This window comes from Babylonia areolata, chromosome 7, assembly GCF_041734735.1.
Source record: "Babylonia areolata isolate BAREFJ2019XMU chromosome 7, ASM4173473v1, whole genome shotgun sequence".
Taxonomy (NCBI): Eukaryota; Metazoa; Mollusca; class Gastropoda; order Neogastropoda; family Buccinidae; genus Babylonia; species Babylonia areolata.
The window spans coordinates 41628595-41650455 of record NC_134882.1 but is presented as its reverse complement, the minus strand read 5'-3'; the positions used below and the strand labels follow the sequence as shown (position 1 = coordinate 41650455).

The window sequence follows — 21861 nt, the reverse complement described above, 5'->3', positions numbered from 1 at the left end:
AATGTAGCAAATATTGGATTCAGTATGGCTTTGTGTTTGGCATAGAAAATATTCAATTTTGTTTGGTCACATATGTGAACCCTGAATAGAGATTGTTGATAGTTCTGGGGTGGGGTGGTCTGATTGTCAATACATTGTGAATGGGAAGAGAGGTTGACTGCATGTAAGAGGTAATGTAAAAGAGATTTCTGTAGGTTTTATGTGACGGTATTGGTTGCTAACGGATTGTATTTGAATGGGAAATTGATTGGTAGGAGACTGTGTATGACTGAAGATTGATTGATAATTGAGTGGAAGATGATTCCCGATATGTGTGTGGGTGAAGGTTAAATGTTGTGACTGTCGGATCAGCTGGAGTTTTTAAAGTTTCTTTATATTTAATCTCCTACATGAGTTTGATGTGGTGAGCTGCATGTGGCCAATGCATTGTCCTGGTTTGGATCCATGTTTGGTGGAAGAAAGGTTTTGGTGGACAGGCTGTGTTGTGTGGAGCTGTTGTAGTTTGTATATCACGGTGTTGCTTGCATGGACACTTGTCACGTGATGGTGACATGTAAGGTATCAGGCAGTCTTTTGGTGGTTCCACTGTCCCCATCTCTGCGAAAAAAGCAAACAAATCAGAAATGTTTGATTTGATCAGTTTTGTTCTAAGTTTCACTTTTTTTTTAATAAGGAGGAGAGATTTTTTGGATTTGCTGCAATTTTGTGTAGGAAATAATCACCAGAAAGGTCACAACACAGCAAGGAGAACAGCAACAACAGAAATAAATAAGTACTCAAACTGACAGTTCTACTCACACTTCTTTGTTTTTTGTGTCCTTTCCTGTGACTTCTCATCACTTTCCTTTCTTGAACTTTACTCTCTCCCTCTCTGTCTGTATCTTTCTGTCTGTTACTCACTCATTTCATTTGCCTGAAGAAGAGCCTGTAGCTTGATACGTCGCCTCTTTTATCCCACGTAAGTTGACTTTTTCCAAGATTCTTTTACCTCCCACTAAATAAATAAATAAATAAATGAATAAATAAATAAACAACAAAAAATTCAAAGTGAAGTAAGCTGCAGCCTTGAGCAGTGGCCACAGCAGAAATATTTTTCTCAACCATGGGTACAGAATACATGATCAACAGTGGAAGCTAGCTACATCACATTCATTAAGCACATGTGAAGTTAGACAGAGAACAGTGTCCGAGGCTTTGAAAGAGAAGGTGACAGTGCATGCATGTGTGTGGTGCTCAGGCCTGGCAGCCTTGGAAGACCACACAGGACACCGTGACTGCAGAACTGACCCCCAGTGAGAGCATGTTGACCTCAGATGATGAGGAGGTCAAGGTCAGTGTGCATTTGGATGGCATGGGTCTCTTAGTCATCTGTTGCATGTGTGTGTGTTTGGTGCATGTACAGGTGTGTTAAAGAATGTGTACATTCATGTGTTTGTTAGTTTATTTTGTACAGATTTTTTAAAACCTTGTTGAAAAAATTGTGGTTCCTGATTCTTTGGAAATTCATGGGGTTACTGGAGGTTCTGCCCAATAATTTTGATATAATAAAAAAAAAAAAAAAAAAAAAAGATTTTGACATTGCCAAATATTGAAAGTAAGTGAAAGGACAGAATTGATTGGGAGGTGCTGTGTCATTTGCAGTACAGAGAATATAATGGTAGTGACACTTTTATGTGCAGCTGGTCCTTCCAGCATATGAATTTGAGAGTTAAAATTCTGAGCTCATTTAAGTCAGTCCAAAGTTAAAGCTTAGATCAATGTAACAGGGTCTTGGTTTGAACAAAACATTGAGCACTGTGACGCAGCGTTATAAATGTTCATGATTATCGATCATAAGGGAATAATCTAGATAAATGTTCTTGACTCTTATAGCATTAATGATTTCTACATGTAAATACCTAAGGCTGTGTGTGTTGCAAGTCATCAGCCACAGTTTTGTCAGCATGACAAGTTATTATCCATATGCATATTTTATTTTTATGCTGTACTTGCATACATACTTTATATTCTTATGGATGGCTTGATGTTAAAAAATTAAAAAAAAAGAAGAAAAGAAAGGCATTTGTTGCTGATTCAATGTACCAAATGAAAATTCAAGTTTGTATCTTGATCTTGTATCTTTTTTATGGATGGCTTAATGTAGAAAAAAGGCAGCTATTGCTAATTAAGTGCACCAAATAAAATTTGTACTTTGATTAGTTTGAATTGTTGCCGATTCAATGTACCAAATGAAAATTCAAGTTTGTATCTTGTATCTTTTTATGGATGGCTTCATGTAGAAAAAAGGCAGCTATTGCTAATTAAGTGCACCAAATAAAATTTGTACTTTGATTAGTTTGAATTGTGATGTTAAAAATTGCAGTTGTTGCTAATTGATAAAATCTTGATTGATATGGATACTGATATAGCACCTATCTTTGGTCACAAACCAATTTCTTAGTGCTTTACAAACACTGTTGTTCACACAACAGACTACCTGTCAGGGTACAGCTGACTGAGAGCGGCCTTTAGGTACTCTTCGCTTGTTTTTTGTGGCTTCAGTCACCTGTGCACAATTTCACAAACATGCATGCACGCACGCAGACGGAGTATATTAGAGTGGATTTTACTACAAAATTTTGCCAGGGAAAACCCTTTTGTTGCCATGTGTTCTTTTACATGTGCTAAGTATATGTTACACATGTGACCTCATTTTATCATCTCTTCCAAATGACTAGTGTCCAGAACATCACTCAAAAGTCTAGTGGAGGGGGACAAAAATTCTGGCAAGTGGTATTTGATCTCTCCAGGCCACCACTCCACACTCAACGTACCTTAAAATGTTGGCTTTGTAGATTTATGTATATTTTTTTTTGTTTACTGCTTCCCAGGCCCGAGTGAGGCAGCATGCATCAGCCCTGGAGCGCAAGAAGCAGAAGCAGCGGTCGTGGGGTGGGGTGCGGGGCAACTCCCTGAAGAACGACAAGTTTGACTACGCTGAGCCCGCCGTCACCACCAGCTCCTTGTCCACCCCCACCAATGACGTCGGCGAGTCGCCCTTCTCCCGAGACTCCCTGGGAGATACTGTCATCCATCTGGACAAGGTGAAGAACCCTGCCACGCTGTGTGTGTACCTCACTGTGTGTGTGTTGTTTGTGTGTATGTGTGTTCGGGGGGTGGGGTGGGGGTGGGGGCATCAGTTGTGAGTGATGTTACACTTTTTTTCCAGTTAACATATTAACATTTTTTGTTGTTGTATTTCTGTGTCGTGGACCTTCATGTATTGTTAAATGCACTAAGAGACGCTGGGTAAGCGCTAAATAAATGCACATTATTATTGTTATTAATACTGTTACTGTTATTGTTAAATGCACTTAGAGATGCTGGGTAAGCGCTAGATAGACGTACATTATTATTATTATTATTGTTATTACTATTACTATTGTTACTGTTGTGTGTGAAATTCCAACAGACTTTGCAGGCTTCAGTGGTATACATGAAAAGGGAGGGAAAAAGATTTGTTCCTAGTGTGTTATTGATTGTATTACAGACAAGTGTTTGGAGGTAGCCTTGTCATGTTTGAAGTTTTTTTTGTGAGCAGTAAGCATAAAGATACTGAAGTAGGTTACTTGTGCTGAAATTATTTTCCTGATGATGGTCAGTGAATTATTGTTCTCTCCTCTTCTTCGTTTGTGGGCTGTGACTCCCACATTTTACTTGTATACATGACTGGGCTTTTAAGTGTGTGACCGTTTTTACCTCCGCCATATAAGCATTCATATTCTGTTTTTTGGGGGTGTGGATGGGGGTGTACATGCCAGGTATGTTTTTGTTTCTAAAACCGAGCGCTGACATTGATTAGGGGAACTTTAACATGTGTATTTGGTCTTCTGCATGCACTAGCAGGTCTGCACATTTGTTGACCTGGGAGATTGGAAAGATGTCCACCCTATACCCACAAAGGTGACAGACAAGGAGCAGAAACAGTATGATGTAACAAGAATATGATAATGATATGATGATTAGTATTTGTGTAGCGCTGAATCTTGTGCAGAGACAAATCAAAGCGCTTTCACACCAGTCACACGTATGCGTAACTCTAGACTGAAAAAAAAAAAAAAACCAACCTGAAAAACAACGAAGGGGCAGAGAATGGAGGCTATCTTGAAAAGAGGTAGGTTTTAAGGCCAGACTTGAAAGAGCTGAGTGCAGAGATCTGTACGAAGCGAAGGGGGGAGCTCATTCCAAATGCAAGGTCCAGAGAAAGAGCGTAGGCTGACTGTGGAGTGTTTGAGGTGGAGAAGCAGAAACAGACAGTACAGTGTAAGAAAGGTGAAGAAGCAGAAACAGACAGTACTATGTAACAAAGGTGACAGAAAAACAATGTGGTGTGTTGAAGGCGCTGGACAAGATGAAGAGGGAGTTGCAGCAGGCGGAACAGGAGAGAGCGGAGCGTGCCCAGAAGGCGGCTGCCATGGAGGCAGGCCAGGACATGGGGGCCGAGGGGGGGCTGGGTGACCAGGGCAGCGAGAGTTCTGTGTCCGACATGCCGGTAATCCTCCTCTCTTCCCCATCACCAGCATCATCATCAGTCAAGACTGGTCACTAGTCAAGAGGGAAAGTCTTGGGTCACTGCATTTAATACTACAGGAGGAAAGAGTTTTGTTTAATGTCCCATCACTCATACTGGTGATTGTAGACATTTTTAAAGTATTGATTTTCACATTTGAATGTTATTTTAAAAAGGTAGGAGAGGAGGGACCATTTGAATGGTGAGTTATTTGATATTATTTACACTTTCCCATGTGGATGTAATTTTATAATGTGTGGTGGGTGCCTTTTTTCAGCACCCTCATCAAGTGTCACAAAATCCACAGAGTGGTGCAGCAGGTGGCAGTTGTGCCAACAAACTGTCCATCCGCCCTCACACAGTGGTGACCACCACACACACAGGACAGGGAGACTGAGGTGGTGGTATTGGTGCTAGCCCATCATAATGCTGAAAAGGATGCTCAGGATAAAAGTCTTGAGTCTGTGTCTGGGCACCTAGTGATGTAATAGTCTGTCATCTTTAGCAATGTATCCATGACAGCACATGGGGTTCACATCATCATCATCATCAAGTTATTATTGCTAGTAGTAGTTGTAGTAATAGAAGTAGTAGTTGTTGTTCTGCTTCTACTATTGTTTTTAGAAGCACTAGCAGTAGTAGTGGTGCTATTACTATAGGTATTGCTATTATATGTGTGTGTGTGTGTGTGTGTGTGTGTGACAGTGCCAGTACCCGCGCATCAACACACAGGAGCTGGACGAGCAGATCAAAGGTGTGCTGAGCCAGGTGATGCCCGTGATCAGGGAGCACCTGAACGGAGTGTTCTCCCCTCAGCTGCTGGCCTACATCCAGCGTCTGGTGCTGTCCTTCGTGCGCCAGCCCGGCCACACCCACGAGTTTGCACACTTCTTCTATGGTCAGCTGGCCTCCATCCTGCAGAATGCCCTCGCCAAGTTTGAGGGCAGGAAGTGAGTTGGGGAGTGTTAGTGGGGGTGTTCAGGGGAGGGCGGTGGAGGGGCTGTGGGGTTGCGAAGGGGGGGGGGGGGGGGGGGGGGGTTGTGTGTGTGTGTGTGAGTAGAAGCAAGTAATAAATGTTTGTTGAAATTTCAAAAGTGAATTTTGTAGAGAAAAATACTTAGTGAAATGCCTGATAATTATGATATTAACTTCTTCAAATCATGAGTTGGAAATAGAAATAGGGAGACACAAAGGCGTACCATGAGAGTTATGTAAGGTTTGTAACACGTCTGTGATTGGGGGCAATTCCATTTTATAATGAAATGTCTCAAGTATGATAAACTGTGGAAAAGATGAGTGCCTAAAAAATATTTGTCTCTGCTGAAATCAGTTTCTTTTTGTAATGTGCTCAAGGAGGCAGAAAATTCATTTTGGTTATAGGTTTGTTCATTAAATTTGCAAATGATGTTGGGGGATGAAAAGACATTTGTGTTTCTGAACTTTTACGTGACATTGTCATGTATTTGGAAATGTTTGTTCTGGGCATGAAATCATTAGTTTGTAGTAGGAGTCCTGTCCATACTCCAAATAAGAGTGAAAGGATAATTAAAACCTGAAACTTGTCTTTGAGAATTTGTAATTCCTTGTGAAAGTATGTGTAAGTGCTTATTTTTGGTAGAGGTGTGCATGGCCTTTTACATTTTGCCTATGAATGTGTTTGTGTGTGTGTGTGTTTGCGTGTGTGTGTGTCCAGGGTACGAGAGGTGGGTGAGGATGTGCTGCTGGACATGTCTGAGGTGTTGTTCAACGAACTGGCTTTCCTGCGCATTATGAGGGACCTGGACGACCCTGCCGCCTTTGAGAAGATGCGCAGCCAGCCCTGGTTTGGTGTAAGTGCTGGGGGCTGTAGTACCTGTAGTGTTCTGGGCTGTTTCTTCTTCTTCCAGGGCTTGTACGTTTTGTTTCCAGGCTCTCCAGCCTCTGTGAACAGTGGAGCAGTGCGTGTGAAAATTGAAACATCACGTGCACGCATGCATGCATGCATGCATGCACAAGCACACATGCTCACGTACAGTCATTTGGATGAGCTGTTAAACAGGTCTTGTGTGGAACATGCACTTTGTGCATGTAAAAGTACCCACAGCACTTAAAGGGTTGTCACCAGCAAAATTCTGTACAAAAATCCAGTTTGATAGTAAAATAAATACACTTACAGGTAGAAAAAAAAGAAGGAAAAAAGTAGTGCTACACTGTGGCGATGCTCTTTCCCCACACCACAGTGAGATGTGTGGTTAAGCATTAAATCATTACATGTGTGTGGCCAGCTGTCCATGAGTCCCCATAACACAACACAACACAACACATGAGATGTGTGGTGAACAACTGTAGTATGCTGTGTGTGTGGCCATCAGCCCATGGGTTCCCATAACACATCACCACACCCACCACACCACACTGCACCACCAACCCCACACCCCATCCTACCACACCACACCACACCACACACACTGAAAATACTGAAAACTATCGTGACAGTATTGAAAAGGGTAGTTGAGGGGTGCACAGGTCTGCACACACACACCACACCACACCACACACCACCACCACAGTGAGATGTGTGGTGAAGAACTGTAGTATTTCATGTGTGTAACCAGCAGCCCATGAGTTCCCATACCACACCACACCACACCACACATGACAACCCAACACAACACACCACGCCGCAGTGAGACGTGATGAAGAACTGTAGTATGCTGCGTTTGTGTCCAGCAGCCCATGAGTTCCCAGAGGACATCAGCGGCCCTGGTGGGGGAGGACTACGATGCCGGAGGGAACGAGAGCGACAATGAGGCGTCTGACGACAAGGACGAAGACGTTGTCACTCTTCAGAATCTCAAGGTCAATGGCAATGATGAGGAAGAGGAAGAGTTGGGAAAGGTGTGTCAGTTGGTGGTGGTGTGTTGGTTTTTGAACAAATAATTTTTTTGGGTGTGTTTTTTATTTATTCAGAGATGCCAACTGTTACGATTTCGCCGGTTTTTGTTATGCTGTTCTGACAATATGCCATAGTCAAAATTGTTCTGAGTTCATTTTCGACTACATGGCATGGTCCTGATGTAACATTACCCAGACGCTCTAGACCAATCGATCACGAGGTCAGGGCAGTCACAACTTACCTTGGTCTCACATGGTGATGCTCAGCTGATCATGTGCTTGTTTACGTTGAGACAGCATTGTGTGGACCAATCCGCTTAATTGTTTGCCCAAAGAAGAGAGAACATGGCTGAATGAAGTTGCGTCTCGGTCAGACATCATCTGTGCCTGGTGGATTAAGCTTTGGAGTGCAAGGAAGGAACAAGCTGATGTGGCTCGAGTGTTCTTTACCAATTCAAAATGTTCCTATCAAATTTTCTTATTGTTCCTACAAACACTTTGACAGGGGTTGGCATCTCTGTTTATTGTTTTGTTGTTGCCTGTTTCAGTTTGCTGGGGGAAGAATTAAAAAAAAAAAAATTGTTACTTTTTTTCTGTTTGCTTGCTGCTCTGTCTCTGTTGTCATCCGAACGTCTCAACTGTTACATCCTTTCCCCCCTCCCCTGTCGTGTCCATGATGCTAACTTCTGTGCTTCAGTTAGCAAGTTAGGCTGCTTTCTGTGTGTGTGTGTGTGTGTGTGTGTGTGTGCATGTGCATGCATGTTTGCATATGTGTGTCTGTGTCTGTCTCCGTTTCTGAGTGTGTCTGTGTTGAGATAGAGAGATGAAGTTCATGTCAGTTTGTATGGTAAGTTTAGATCTGTAAAGATGTTTGGAGAATACACAGAAAGGTTTATCAGTTTTCTCACTATGATGTTGGTGAAGGTGTGATGGAGTGGAAGAAATTATGAGAACACATACTCATTCACTGGGAAAGGAACAGGGAACTGTTTTAAATTTTCACTTCAAGACTTTAATGGTCAAGGTATTATTATGAAAGTTTATTGGTATGCTATGATCGTGCATTGAATTGTCACCATAAATGTCTACAGGGACTGGTTATGCTGAGAGCAGAACCCATAATGAAAGTCTAGGTCAGCACAACATCATAGAAAATTGACAATGGTGGTGGTACGGCTTAGCATGACAGTGAGGCACGACTGGGCACTGTTGCTGCTGAGTGTGATGTGAGGTCCATGGCAGCAGCATGACATGACAGGTGTGGTTGCTTTGTGCAGACCTGTTGATTACCAGAATGATCACTGCCTAATTTGTACTCGGTTTTTAACTTGGATTGCACAGTACACAATAAATTTCTGTACATTTGGCTGGAAAAAAAAACAACAACCCAGCTCCAGAACATTTTTTGCTTAGCTAGAGGATCTGTTAGTGCGACAGTGTTGTTCCACAAGATATGTGGAGAAATGATAATGCACAGACCTGTTCACCCTACACAATGAGCTTGGCATGCTTGGGATCTTGCAAAGTCAGCGCACACATTTTTGACTGTTGATCACATGTCAACCAGGTCTCTTGACTGACTGTGATAAGTTCATTGCCTTGAGTTGGCCCATAGTGGTTGGCTTGGCTTCAAAGTAATAGTACTGATGATGGTAATGTGAATAAGGTGTGTACATGGAAGTTACTGAATGGCAGTTTTGGACATGTTTTCTTGGTACACAGTGTTGTGGAGGGAAAACACACCAAGTTAAACAGGTGTGTTGTCATGGCAGCAGGGTGACGTGATGTGGGGTGTGGTTTCAGGAAAGGGACGATGAACTGGCACGCAAGCTGGTGACTCAGGCAGCGGATGAGAAAGATGATGACACGGAGGACACGCATGCATCATCGGCTGTACACATTCAGCTGGCCCCCAGTGAAACCAAGCCCTTCACCAGGTCAGTCAGCAAGCGACTATGGTGGGGGATGGTGAGGTGGGGGTTCTGGTCCTGCTGCTGTTGTAGGGGTGTATTCTGTGTGGGAAATAAATCCCCGTTTTGTGGAAAGGTCTGGGTTGGTTCTTCTGTGTCTGTTGCTTACCTGTATGCTGGGTGATGGAATGTGCATGACAGCATTGGTGTGAAGTCCTGTGCTTTTAATTGAAAGGAGTGACAGTCTCTGTACTTGTATGTTGAATCTGTGGAATATCCCCCAGAATTTGTGTTATTCAGGTTTAGCTGTAATGCTGTAACCCACTTTGATTGATCACTCTTGTCTTTCTGTAGTCCTCACTTCTTCAGTCATCGTTAGTAAGTTAGTTTGATGAAATTAAAATTAGTCTTTGTATCAGAGCCATTTTATGCAAAGTTTAAAACAGGATAACGCAGGTGAATATATGAACATAGGCACACTGTTTGTACACAGCAGACACGCACACACTGACGTGTTGACCGTTTCTGTCTGATGTCTTATGCACCAGGATCGGCAGTGATGAGGACACGGAAGGCTCTGATGCCTCCCTCAGCCTGGAAGATCCTTCCGATACGGCTGTCTCTCGCAGCTCCATGATGGAACACCGCCAGGACTTGGCTCTGCCTAACACTGCCACCACCACTGCTGCCACTAACAACAGCAGCAGCAGCAGCAGCAGCAACACAGTGACGTCAGCGGCACAGATGACTGCCAGTGGTGGTGCAGCGTGTGACGCCTCGCCTCAGCGGCACAAGGAGGCGGTGTCTGACAGGGAGGAGAAGGAAGCAGACACGTCTGAAGCTGACGGGACGCTGGAGGCTAGAGGTGCGGGAAGTGTGTGCTGGTTCTTCTGCTTCTTTTTGCCTCTTATAGAGAATTTTTGAATGTGTGTGTGTGGTTGAGTGAGTGTGTGTGTGTGTGTGTGTGTGTGTGTGTGTGATGGATGTATACCTCTATGTGTGTATGTCTGTGTGTGACTCTGTGTGATTGTGTGTGTGTGTGTTTGCATGCGTATGTGTGATTGCATCTTTGGTAGCACATCAGATTGATAACAACATATTTTGCCTTTGTATATTCCTGGACTTTCTTGTGATACATGTATAGAGAGATGACTGCTGGTACTACTGCTGCTGCTACTGTCAGCACTACTGCTACTACACCTACTCCTGTTACAACTGATAGTGATGATGATGCGGAGTGGTGGCCTGATGATAAGGATGCGAATGTCCATGGGTTCCTGTTCCATATATGGGCAGTTTTTTGTTGTTGTTGTTTTTTTATCTCCCCCCCCCTCCCACGAGTAGTGGTCTGGGTGCTAGTCATTCATTTGAGACAATAAACTGTGGTCCCCGAATGCAGCATGCGCTTCGCACACAGAAAAGAACCCCTGACAGTAAAATGCTTGACTGGCAAAGATTTAAGATTTTGTAGAAGATTCCACTTTGATAGTAAAACAAATGCACCAACTGACAGGGTAAAAAAATTAACGCTGCCCTGTAAGGACACTTTCTCTATTTGGAGAGCAGCCTGAATTTCACACAGAGGAATCTGTTGTGACAAAAAGTGAGACAAGACTGGACATGACACGACACAGCATGACTTGACACAGTGCACAACATGCACACTGCACTGCACTGCACTGCACTCCACTCCACTACAACAGAATGCATTGTTACAGAACCCCCAGACGGCAGTCGCGGTGTGAACGCCAGCGCCACAGGGGAGTGTCGGGTGGTGAACAGCGATGCAGCTGCAGCTGCAGCAGGGAAGGAGGGGGAAGGGAAGGGAGGGGGTGAGGTGCAGATGAACGGACATGCCAGCAGCCCTGAGGTGGAGGTTGAGATGGCGGTGGGCATTGACGACTTGCCATCCATTCTGAACGTGGCCGACGCTGTGAGTGGATGGAGTTTTGTTTGGCTGGGGTGGAAGATGATGTTAGTGCTGGGGGTGGTGTGGGTGGATGCTCTTTCTGTTTTAATAGTATCTCTCCCCATCTTCTGGAAATTCTGTGTTTGAAATTTCCTCTTTTTGTATTGTTCTGTTTGTTTATGGCTTATTTTCTTTTCGTCACCTCTTCCTTTCTGATCTTCGGCCTTGTTGGTCCATTAGCATATCTATTTTGTCTAGAAAGCTTTCAGTGAGTATTGTCTTTTTCTGGACTTGATAATTGGGAATTCTGTTTGATTCTCTTTTTATTTATTTATTTATTTTTTTGCACCTTGGAAGCACAAGTTGCCTGGTGCAGTGAGTCTTTGCAGTTGTGTATAAATTCTGCTTGGTTTCATTCGCTGTTGAGTTCTGGTAGAAATGTTCTGTTTTCTTCAGCTGTTTATAGCTGCCAAAGTTTTTTTTTTTTCCCATTAACTTATCTATGGCAAATTTGACATTGTGTTCCCCATCCCCACCCCTGGCCAAAATGGTTGATGTAGTTTGAAATGTGATTTTGTTCCTACCACCTTATTTACCAAATAGTGATCATGTCAGTTTTGTAAGTGGTGCATGCAGTTAGATTGTTGTGTGCCAAACCCTTCAAGCAGTTTACTGGACCAAATGTTGTGATCTGATCTGCTGACATAGGAAAACAAAACTATGTTGGTATGGCCACATAACAAGACCCATTGACCTTGCAAAACCAGACCTCCAGGTAATAGTTGAGGAAGCATGACAGAGGGGAAGACAGAGGTGTGAAGCCAGTGTTGTGTGTTGCAGGAGGTGTTGGACCAGAAGCGACAGGAGGAGGAGGCGGCCACGTCTGGGGTGGGTGCCATCCTAGCCTCCATGGATACAGGGGAGGAACTGGCTGGGGATGGCTCTGCTCTCAGGGAACCAGGTCTGTAGGGGCACGGGGAGGGAGTCTGCACTGGGGTGTGTGGATGTTTGTGTGCGTGGGTATGTGTGTGTGTGTTCATCATTGTGTGTGCGCGCGCGCGTGTGTGTGTGTGACTTTGTGTGTCACTTTGTGTGTGTGTGTGTGTCTGTCACTTTGTCTGTGTGTGATGTGTATATGTGACTGTGTGTGTGTGTATGCGTGCGTGTATGTGCATATGTCTGTCGCTGGGTGTGTGTGTGACGTGTGTGTGTGACTGTGTGTGTGTGAGAAAGACAAGTCTGTTCTTGTGTTTGTTAATTTATTTTATTGTCTCGCTTTTAGAATTTCAGACATTTTCTGTGGATGTCATGATGTTGAAGATGATGATAGCAGTGATGCTTTGGAGATCCAGTTTACATGGAGACATTGGCTCATGTTTCTGCAGTCTTTTTTTTATTTTTATTATTTTTTTTTATTGCTTAATGTGCAAGTGCATTTCTGTCGGTGATTTTTACATAAAATGATGCTATTTGCTCATGGTTTGATAATTTGCGCTTCTTCATGATTTTCAGAATTTGTAATAAAAGCTTAAAAGCTTTGAAGTGTAGCATACAAGAGACACGTAGCTTTAACCATCACATACATTCAGTGATTGATACAAAATGTATTGTTTAGCTTCATGCTTAGTTTTTATAAGCATTGTGAGAACTGATACACAGGTAGAAAGATAGAGTTCAGTCTTGGGTATGAGGTGCCAGATAAATCTGATGGCATTGTTGACATGGTTGGGTGAAAAGGTATGCAGTGTATAATGGTGAGTGTCTGTGTGATGGTTTCAGACTCTGCAGGCAAGTAAAGAAGGGTGGTGGTGACAGCAGACCCTGGTGGTGGTGAAGGAAGGGGCTGTAGACAAGCGGGTGCTGCGGGTGTTGTTCAGAGTGTTATGTCAGCTCCATATCACTGACCTGTCAACTTTGTTCATCTTCATCATCCACATCAGCGTGTCACCTGGTTATGCACTGTTGGGACACCTGTCACTCTGGAGATCATCACCTGCATTCTTTCCCTGTCTGCAGTCGCACTGGGATTTTTTTTCCTGTCTTTGCCTCACCATCCCTCCACAGTTCCACCCACTTACTTCACAGTCTACTACCCTGAGAATCTGCTTACATTGCTTGCAAATGGTGGCTGGAAATCCAGAAAGTGGGATAGAACTGACCCAAGAGCTATATATTACAGTACAGATGAAAAGCTGGGCAGCCGCCAGTTAATGTGTAACAACACAGTCATTCCCCGTCCCTCTCCTCCCAGTCTCCTTCCCCTTTTCTTTACCGTGAGCTGGGATTGTATATACACATTACACGTTCATGCATACAGAATGTCATGGACTCAAATGCACATAATATAAACATGCATGCTCTTTCATTCAACAGTATTTATCTGTGAATGCTGCCCTTCATAGCAGATTAGCTACATTGATTTAATCCCCCCAAAATGGAGTGTATTACAATGTATATATATATATATATACCTGAGCAGTAGCAGATCAAAGTACATCACACCCTGAAAGAGGGAGTGAAAAAAACAAACAAACATGCGAGTCATAGTGGCTCCAGTCATTGCATGTGTTTGTCCCTCCTACCTTACAGCTGGCAGGGGAAAAAATCACCAGAATCACTGTCTACTGCTGACATAAGCATTGTTGCCCAAAGTTTGCCATGTGGCCGTAATTGTGTGTGTGAGGGGAGAGAGATTTAATTCAGCACAAAGCAAAAGTATGGGTGGAGAAGTGCCTACTACGGCTGTATTGATGAAGGGCTATCGTTGTGTTCCTGATTTTGTGGTTGTGATTATGATGCTGTGTTGGTTGTCTGCAAGGGAGGAAGAGAGAGAGAGAGAGACCTAGTGTGTGCCTGATGATGAGGGAAAGTCCAGCTTGACTACTGGTATTGCTTTCAACTATGCTACTGTAGGAGTGGCTCATAGAATGATGTCATGTTTACCATACTGCTGTCAACGGTGAATTTAACACTCCTGACCCTTTTTTTTTCTGCTTTTGATGCATCAGTTGTTTTTGGTTATTGCAGCAACCTGTGTTTGTGTGCACAGAAAGGCAGTTTGATGCCATGTATTAGCAAGTTAGAGGAGGAAGGGCGGTGCAAAGTACTTAAATCAGTGGTAATGATGACGTGATGGAAGGTGAGGGCGAGTCTTCACCCACACAGAATGTCACAGAGGAGGGTGCTGGAAAGTGATCTCATTGTAGATAATTATGATGATGACAGTGATGATGCTTGTGATGTTGGCAGAAGAGAGAGAGTGGGAGGGTTGTTTGCGTAAAGACTGGCGAGGAAGATGAAGATGGTGACGAGTTCAGTGTGACCAACGATAACAATGTGAGGACTGGTGGGTGCATGGAGGAGGGCTTTACCTGTGATGTCGGAAAATGATGCCTTGCTTGCAGAGCATCATGGTTCATACACAGCCACACAACACTGCATAGTATGGTTACACACAGTGTACCACAGGTGATGTAGGGGTTCTCTGCCACAGACATTGTTGTGGAGTTCTTTGCCATAGTCATTGTTGTGTCTTCATGAGAACAAGCTGCATGAAGAGGGAAATTTGTGTGGAGTGTCTGACACTTCCTAACGCACGCTAAAATTCACTCAAGATGGGGTTGACATGTCCAGTTCTATGGGGTATCCTTAATTCTGAGTTTAACTGATGTTAGTTTGCCTTGTTTTGCCTTTTGATTTATTTAATGGATAAACTTTCATTATTCATTTATTATTCTCTTATTTTTCTGAATAATAGCACAGTGTTGTGTGTATGTGTGTTTGTTACCATCCAACACCAACATTTTTTTTTCACAAACTACAAGTTCCAGCTATTCTGAAGTGTGTGATTGTAATGGGTGTTGTGGTGGTGATATTTTGTTTTACCATTCATGAAGTTTTTGGTTTGGGAGCATCAGATTGGATAATGTCCCTTGCTCTCCACTTCCCTAACTTTCCAGATTCACATCTTCCCAATGATGACTCCACTTGTTTAACAGAGAACAATACCGCATGCGAAAGGCTTGGTCACTTTTGCATTGTACATGAATATGATGTGTAGATGTATTCAGAGTATTGCTTATCTGATTGTAAGTAGACCAGAGAGTATATGCATATCACTATCAGTATCGAGTCTACTGACTCTCTTGAGGTTGGCTTGACACACATTTGTTTTGTGATTGGAGTGGAATGTAAGTGTGCCAACTGTGTGGTTTATCATGGACCAGTTGTGGACAGTACGCTGTGTTTCGACTTGTCCTTTGCTTCTGGTTTGTGTTGTGTAGCTTGTTTGGGGACCTTATCAATGGAGACACCAGTTTTGTTTTAACAAGTTTGTTTTGTTGTTGTTTGCTATACAAAACAGCTGTGGTTATTATTCTGTCATTATTTGCATGTTCTTTTAATAATGTAGTTTCTTTTTGTGTGCTGTGTACTTTGCCATTATTTATTTTTGTAGTTGAATGTCTGTTCATCTCTTCAACTGGTCTCTGATTTAGCTGAGGTTATTAGTATCTATAAATAAACAAGTAAGTGTGCTCTGCTTTTCAAGAATTATCAGGGTGGGTTGATATTTTACTTAAGAAATTTGTATTTCTTTTATGTGGCAATTATTTCTGTATCAGTTTGTAATTGTTTTTGGGCTTTGTGCGTTATGTGCATGATGTTACACATACATGTTTTAATCCATCTGCGTTACTGTTGTATTTTACACTTTGCAAATTGGATAAGTTGTATGTGGCCATATATTTGTGTATTTTCTTTATTTATAATTATTTTTTAAAATCATATAATTTTGCTTATTTGAATATTTTACTTGTGAAATAAGAATTTACAGTATGCGTTCATCCATGGATCAAAATTGAACTGTATTGAACATTTTCAACATTCCATTATGAATTGCTGTGTCACAGTGTGTCTTTGTCTAATGTAGAATTCATTATGACACATGCTGTTGTTGTTAAAATTAAGCTGTTCTATGTTATCTAACATGTTTTTTTCCTTGCTGTAGTTCTGATTAAAAAAGTTATTTGGGATTTCATTTATTTCCCATGTTTAATTGGCAGTGATTAATTGGGATGGTGTGCAAGTTCTTTTGCCACCCTTTATTTCCTTTCTCTCTAGAAAACAGCATGCAGATTTGCACAGGTTCATCACACAGTTTTGAACCAGCTGACCCCTCCACACCTCAGATGGTGTTGAGAAAGACAAGTGTATCTGAAAAATATGACTTTGCTCCCACTTCCCAGATGTACTGCTTCCTTCTGTGGGAACAATGGCTCGGCTGTGTTGGAGCATGTGTGGCAGTCAGTGTGTTGTGCAGGCACTGGTCTTTCACCCGTCTTGAGATACCCCAACACACAGCTGCGTCCAGTCCTCCTTCCTGGCACCTTTTGCTACATTGCTGGCTGTTGGTTTTCGTCAGCTTTTCCTTCTGAATCCAGTCTTTTTCTCCTTGTCTCCAGTGCCTGACAGTTCACAAGTTATTGTGGACTTATGAATCAGTCCATCCTTTTGTCCACTTTGAGTGCAGCCTGTTTGAGAAAGAGTGTTTTCCTCTTGAGTTTGGAAATGCCTTGAGATTGTAAGGGGTGTCCCCTGAAATTGCAGGGTGTGAAGAAGAGACTGATCTCTATTATTGTGGAAATGTGTGGTGTGAGTCGTCTCACCCACAAAAAGAAACCTTGGGCCAAGTTAGTCACAACATATGGTTATCTCCATTAGGATTCTGTAGACCCTGAGTTACTGTCTTTGGGGTTGATATTAATGCACTTCTGTTCCCATTCTGCTACATGATTTTTTTGTTTTTTTTTTTGGTTTAAAGTATCTTTGCCAAATTTTTTTGAAGAATTGTTTAGCTGCACTTGTTTTCCCCCACTGTTCACTTTATGTCCATGTTGTCTTCACTGCACATCTTGTGTGGGTGGCACTGTAAACCTGAATGGATGTTATAGTATGAAAAAAAATAAAACGCCCACAAAAACAAAACAAAAAAATTCCCAGGCGAAGGGATGTTCCAGAAGACCAGCAGATGAAAATTCTTGTAACTTGAAAGAAAGGAGATGTAGATTATGTGTCGTGCAGACAATGGGAAGAAGGGAAGCAGAGATTATTATCATTACACACTTTTCAGCAGATCAGTTCTCCTCAGATAAATATAATGTCATTGTAGATTGTGGTTTGGTCTGCTGCAGAGAAATATTAATGCTGTTTAACAGTTCACAGGTCTTTACAAAGCAGTATTGCCATGTTAACAAAGAAATAGATTGGTCTTCAACCGAGACTTACTTGTGCCAGCAGATTGTCTCCAGTGGTTCAAATCAAATTGCTTACAAGTCCTGTTGACTGCAAATGGCCATTTCAGGGCTTCCTGTCCATTCTTAAAAAGTAAAATCAGATAGAGACGAAACTGATAATAAAACGCCTTTCTGCGGTTGCCTGGTTTGGATATTTGTAAGCGACATGATGAGCACAGTAAAAAGCATAGAATCAGTATCAAAATTATGCCATGAGCTTATAATGTTCTTCACTTCTTGATAATCATCTTGTGCTATATTATTCCCATAATTTCTGGTGATTTTTTTTTGGTTTTTTTTTTTTTGCTCTTCCATTTACAGATCAGATGAAATATGGGAAGAATAAAAGAAAAAATTGTTTAACTGAAATGGAATGGAGAATTTGTTCTGCAGCATTTAAATGTGTGTGCATTTTCTGTAAACAGTTCAGCTTTTGAGTTTTGAAAAAGACGGAAATGGCCTCTAATTTGATTTACACATGGTCTTGCTACTAATCTCACTGATTATTTACTCTTTTTTCTGCCCCCCCCGCCCCCCTCCTCACCCCCCATTGTTTTTTCCTTTTGAGTTACATCTGATTATCTTTGTAAAGACATGTAAATTATCAAATTTAAGAATCATTTGTATTTCAGGGTGTCATTGGTAAACATTTCAGTGATTCATTATTGATGAAAATGACAATGTGGGAAGAACAAAATTTGATTGTACCCACTGTTCATGTTACCATATGAATTATGTGAATATGCAGTTAAGAGAGTTTGTATGCAATGAACTAGACATACATCTCTGTTTGGTTTACTTTTTGTGCTTGCTTGTTAAAGATTTACCTGTAGCTGTTGGATTTAATCGCATGGTTTAGTGTGAGAATGGCATTCACATGTTCACATTGGCCTGATGTGTGATTCCATGATTAAAAGCTGTGTTATGCAAAATAGCGTGATGGTCTTTAATTTCACAATCCCTCGCTTCTCTCTAGGTCAGGCACAGACAAGAATGTCTAGATTATTTTCCTGAAAAACAAATTTGTGTTGATCGGGTGGGGATCGTTTTTGTCTTGGTACATTATGTTGACATGTTTTTGTTATAGACAAATTGGATGGAGTAGATTTTTTGTCTGGTTCATCATCTCAGTGTGATGCATCATTGGCCAGTCCATACGCACTGTAGTAGGACATAATTGCACACATACTTTCTTGTTGAAAATATTAGGACTGGGTTACAGTAGATTGGTAACGGAGAAAGGTAAATTCACAGCACACACGTAACTACAATGTACAAGACAGTCAGCACCAATGTAGTATTTTGCTTTCATCAATGCTCGTATCTCCACAGTCCAATTTCCACACAATGGCAAATATTGTGTCAGGTCACCAATAATCACAAGAGCATCTGTCAAATTTTTATAACTTCAAAACAAGTCATTGATTAAACTCCATATAAGGTAACATACAGCATCAGTAATTTTTTTTGTAAATGCAGTAACATTTATTAAATCACATTTTCCTCAAGCAAGGACCAATACATTCATGCACATACAGAGGCACACACAAATAGATTTTTGACCTCTCACATTACCATCCTCATTGAAAATGCACAAAATCAAAGACTTGACAAACCAGACACCAATGAATACTGTAAACTATACATGGATGCAATAAACAGACAACTGATCTTTAAGTCAATGGAATGTTTTTTGGTCATTGTGCTAGAGGACAACGCATCTGTTACGTATTATTCAGTAGCAGCAAAAAAACAACAAAAAAGCTAGCAATTAACTGGATCTGTCTTGTCAAATGTACTGGTGACAGAAGACCATCTGTGCGTGTGAGAGCGTGCACGAGTGTGTGTGTGTGTGTTCACGTTAAATGCTTCCTTGCAAAAAGGAGACAGAACAATTATGAACAGAAAACCCCACAATATAGAAGAAAAAAAAAAAGAAAAGAAAGCACCGAGAACTGAGCTGTAGAAGTTGCAGTTTGAATTGAAGTAAAACCATCATTAGTACTACGTGGACTGCACACAACCGAGGCCTTACAAAAATGAGGAGAAAAGAAAAAGAAAAAAAGAAGAAGAAGAAAAGAACCATGATACAGTTTCTAAATGAACAATTCAATTAACATTATGCACATTACAACACCAGAAAAAAGTATAAACTGAAATATGCCACTAAAATCACAGGAGAACAAAAAAGCCTGCAAAAACAAAAAAAATAGGTTATCAATGTCGTCTGTATTTTTTGTATCTTTTCTGGTCACAACTGTGTAAGCAGCAACCTAATATAGTATCAAGTTCGAAGATGTTAGGTGGTATCGTGAAAGCCAAAAGGTTGTCTTGTTCAATGAGGGGCATAAAGAGGGGGGAAAAAGGCAAACAAGCAAGCAGTATCACATGACCAGAAAAGTTCTTAATTAACTACAAAGTAGAAGCAAAACAACACTTGATTTGGCAGTGTTGAGTCTGATCAAACTTTTGATTTTCAATGGGAAATTTAATTGTAAATATTTCAACCTGATACTTGAAGGATAAATACATCACTAATGAAGAATGAATGACAGATGTACGATGCTGAAACATAGCTATTTATGAACAGTAACAACAACAAAAATATGATGGTGCAAAACGTTAATCAGATTTTAAAAAGTTATTTTTTGATTGAAATTTTGTTTTTGTTTTTATTGAATGAGATAGCATTAATATCAACAGTAAACTGTTTATCATAAAATCATATTTGAAAAAAAGTGACGCCCACTTTGACCACATTGATATTCAGCCTCTACTTGTTCTCAGTGTTTATAGATACAGAACTGTAGACTTGAAAGCTCTCAAAACTCAGGACATTGCATGCATGGACAGCAATTATTTCAACACTGATTAGATTCAATTCAACTCCTGTGGATGGACACAGATTTTCAAAATTTTCTTTCTGAACTGTCGGAGAAAAGTGCTCAACATTAATTTTAAAAAAAAATCATTACTAATATCACTGTCATCATTGTTGCTAACATAAATGATTTGAAACTGATTCTTCAAGGTCATTTTGGAAAAAAAAGGAAAAAAGAAAAGATGATTGATTTTCTTTTTTGTTCTATTACATGGCCAACATCACCTGGCTGATTCTTCCTGTGATTGGTGCATGCCGGGTACTTCTATTTCCACAATCAGCACCTGCATGCCGGGTACTTCTATTTCCACAATCAGCACCTGCATGCCGGGTACTTCTATTTCCACAATCAGCACCTGCATGCCGGGTACTTCTATTTCCACAATCAGCACCTGCATGCCGGGTACTTCTGTTTCCACAATCAACACCTGCATTCCGGGTACTTCTGTTTCCACAATCAACACCTGCATTCCGGGTACTTCTGTTTCCACAATCAACACCTGCATGCCGGGTACTTCTGTTTCCACAATCAACACCTGCATGCCGGGTACTTCTGTTTCCACAATCAACACCTGCATGCCGGGTACTTCTGTTTCCACAATCAGCACCTGCATTCCGGGTACTTCTGTTTCCACAATCAGCACCTGCATTCCGGGTACTTCTGTTTCCACAATCAGCACCTGCATGCCGGGTACTTCTGTTTCCACAATCAGCACCTGCATGCCGGGTACTTCTATTTCCACAATCAGCACCTGCATGCCGGGTACTTCTGTTTCCACAATCAGCACCTGCATGCCGGGTACTTCTGTTTCCACAATCAACACCTGCATTCCGGGTACTTCTGTTTCCACAATCAACACCTGCATTCCGGGTACTTCTGTTTCCACAATCAACACACAGGGACAACAGGATATTCAGCATGCGTATTTGGTCTTCTGCCTGTGTGTACACACACTGAAGGAGGTGTTGTTCTGTCAAATTTACAAATGTATCTGTTGTGACATACTTCAACTGAATAAAGACTATTCAAACCTGGATTTCAGGTACACGAAGGTCATGCAGATCTGTTGACCTGAGAGATCGGAAAATCTCCCTTAATCCAAGAGGCACTGATACAGGACCCTCGGATTGAAAGTCCACTGTTCTAACCACTCATTGAATTGCGCTTGTATTGTGCTTTCTCTAACGAAATCCCGAAAAATATCTTTTCTATAATTTATCTTGATTGACAGTCAATGCCAACATCAGCACGGAAAGACCACGTTCAGGTTGATGTCTGTCACACCATTTCATCATACAACCGTGTCAGATGCGGCATCAAATAAAAAAAAATTCAACCCAATGAATCTTCACAGAGGTAAGGGAGAAGAAGAAGAAGAGAATAGTTTCTCATCCAAATGAAAATAACCTGTATGCAGAAAGCCAGCATGAATTTTGCAATAAAA

At 41.5% G+C, this 21861-nt stretch overlaps 1 protein-coding gene across 6 annotated transcripts in view; it reads left to right on the top strand.

The window, feature by feature from the left end:
- Nucleotides 1-17047, top strand: part of LOC143284040 (uncharacterized) — a 56768-nt gene extending 39721 nt beyond the window's left edge. For 2 of the 6 annotated variants that reach the window (XM_076590642.1, XM_076590640.1), the window contains exons 30-40: nt 1238-1330; nt 2871-3083; nt 4379-4531; nt 5255-5499; nt 6243-6378; nt 7259-7426; nt 9227-9360; nt 9882-10198; nt 11052-11266; nt 12083-12203; nt 13022-17047. In XM_076590642.1, the coding sequence (XP_076446757.1) occupies nt 1238-1330; nt 2871-3083; nt 4379-4531; nt 5255-5499; nt 6243-6378; nt 7259-7426; nt 9227-9360; nt 9882-10198; nt 11052-11266; nt 12083-12203; nt 13022-13038 (1812 nt within the window). In that variant the 3' untranslated portion in view covers nt 13039-17047. The remainder of the gene's footprint in view (nt 1-1237; nt 1331-2870; nt 3084-4378; nt 4532-5254; nt 5500-6242; nt 6379-7258; nt 7427-9226; nt 9361-9881; nt 10199-11051; nt 11267-12082; nt 12204-13021) is intronic. The other 4 variants (XM_076590644.1, XM_076590641.1, XM_076590643.1 and 1 more) reach the window with 4 other exon arrangements.
- The last annotated feature ends 4814 nt before the right edge of the window (nt 17048-21861 follow it).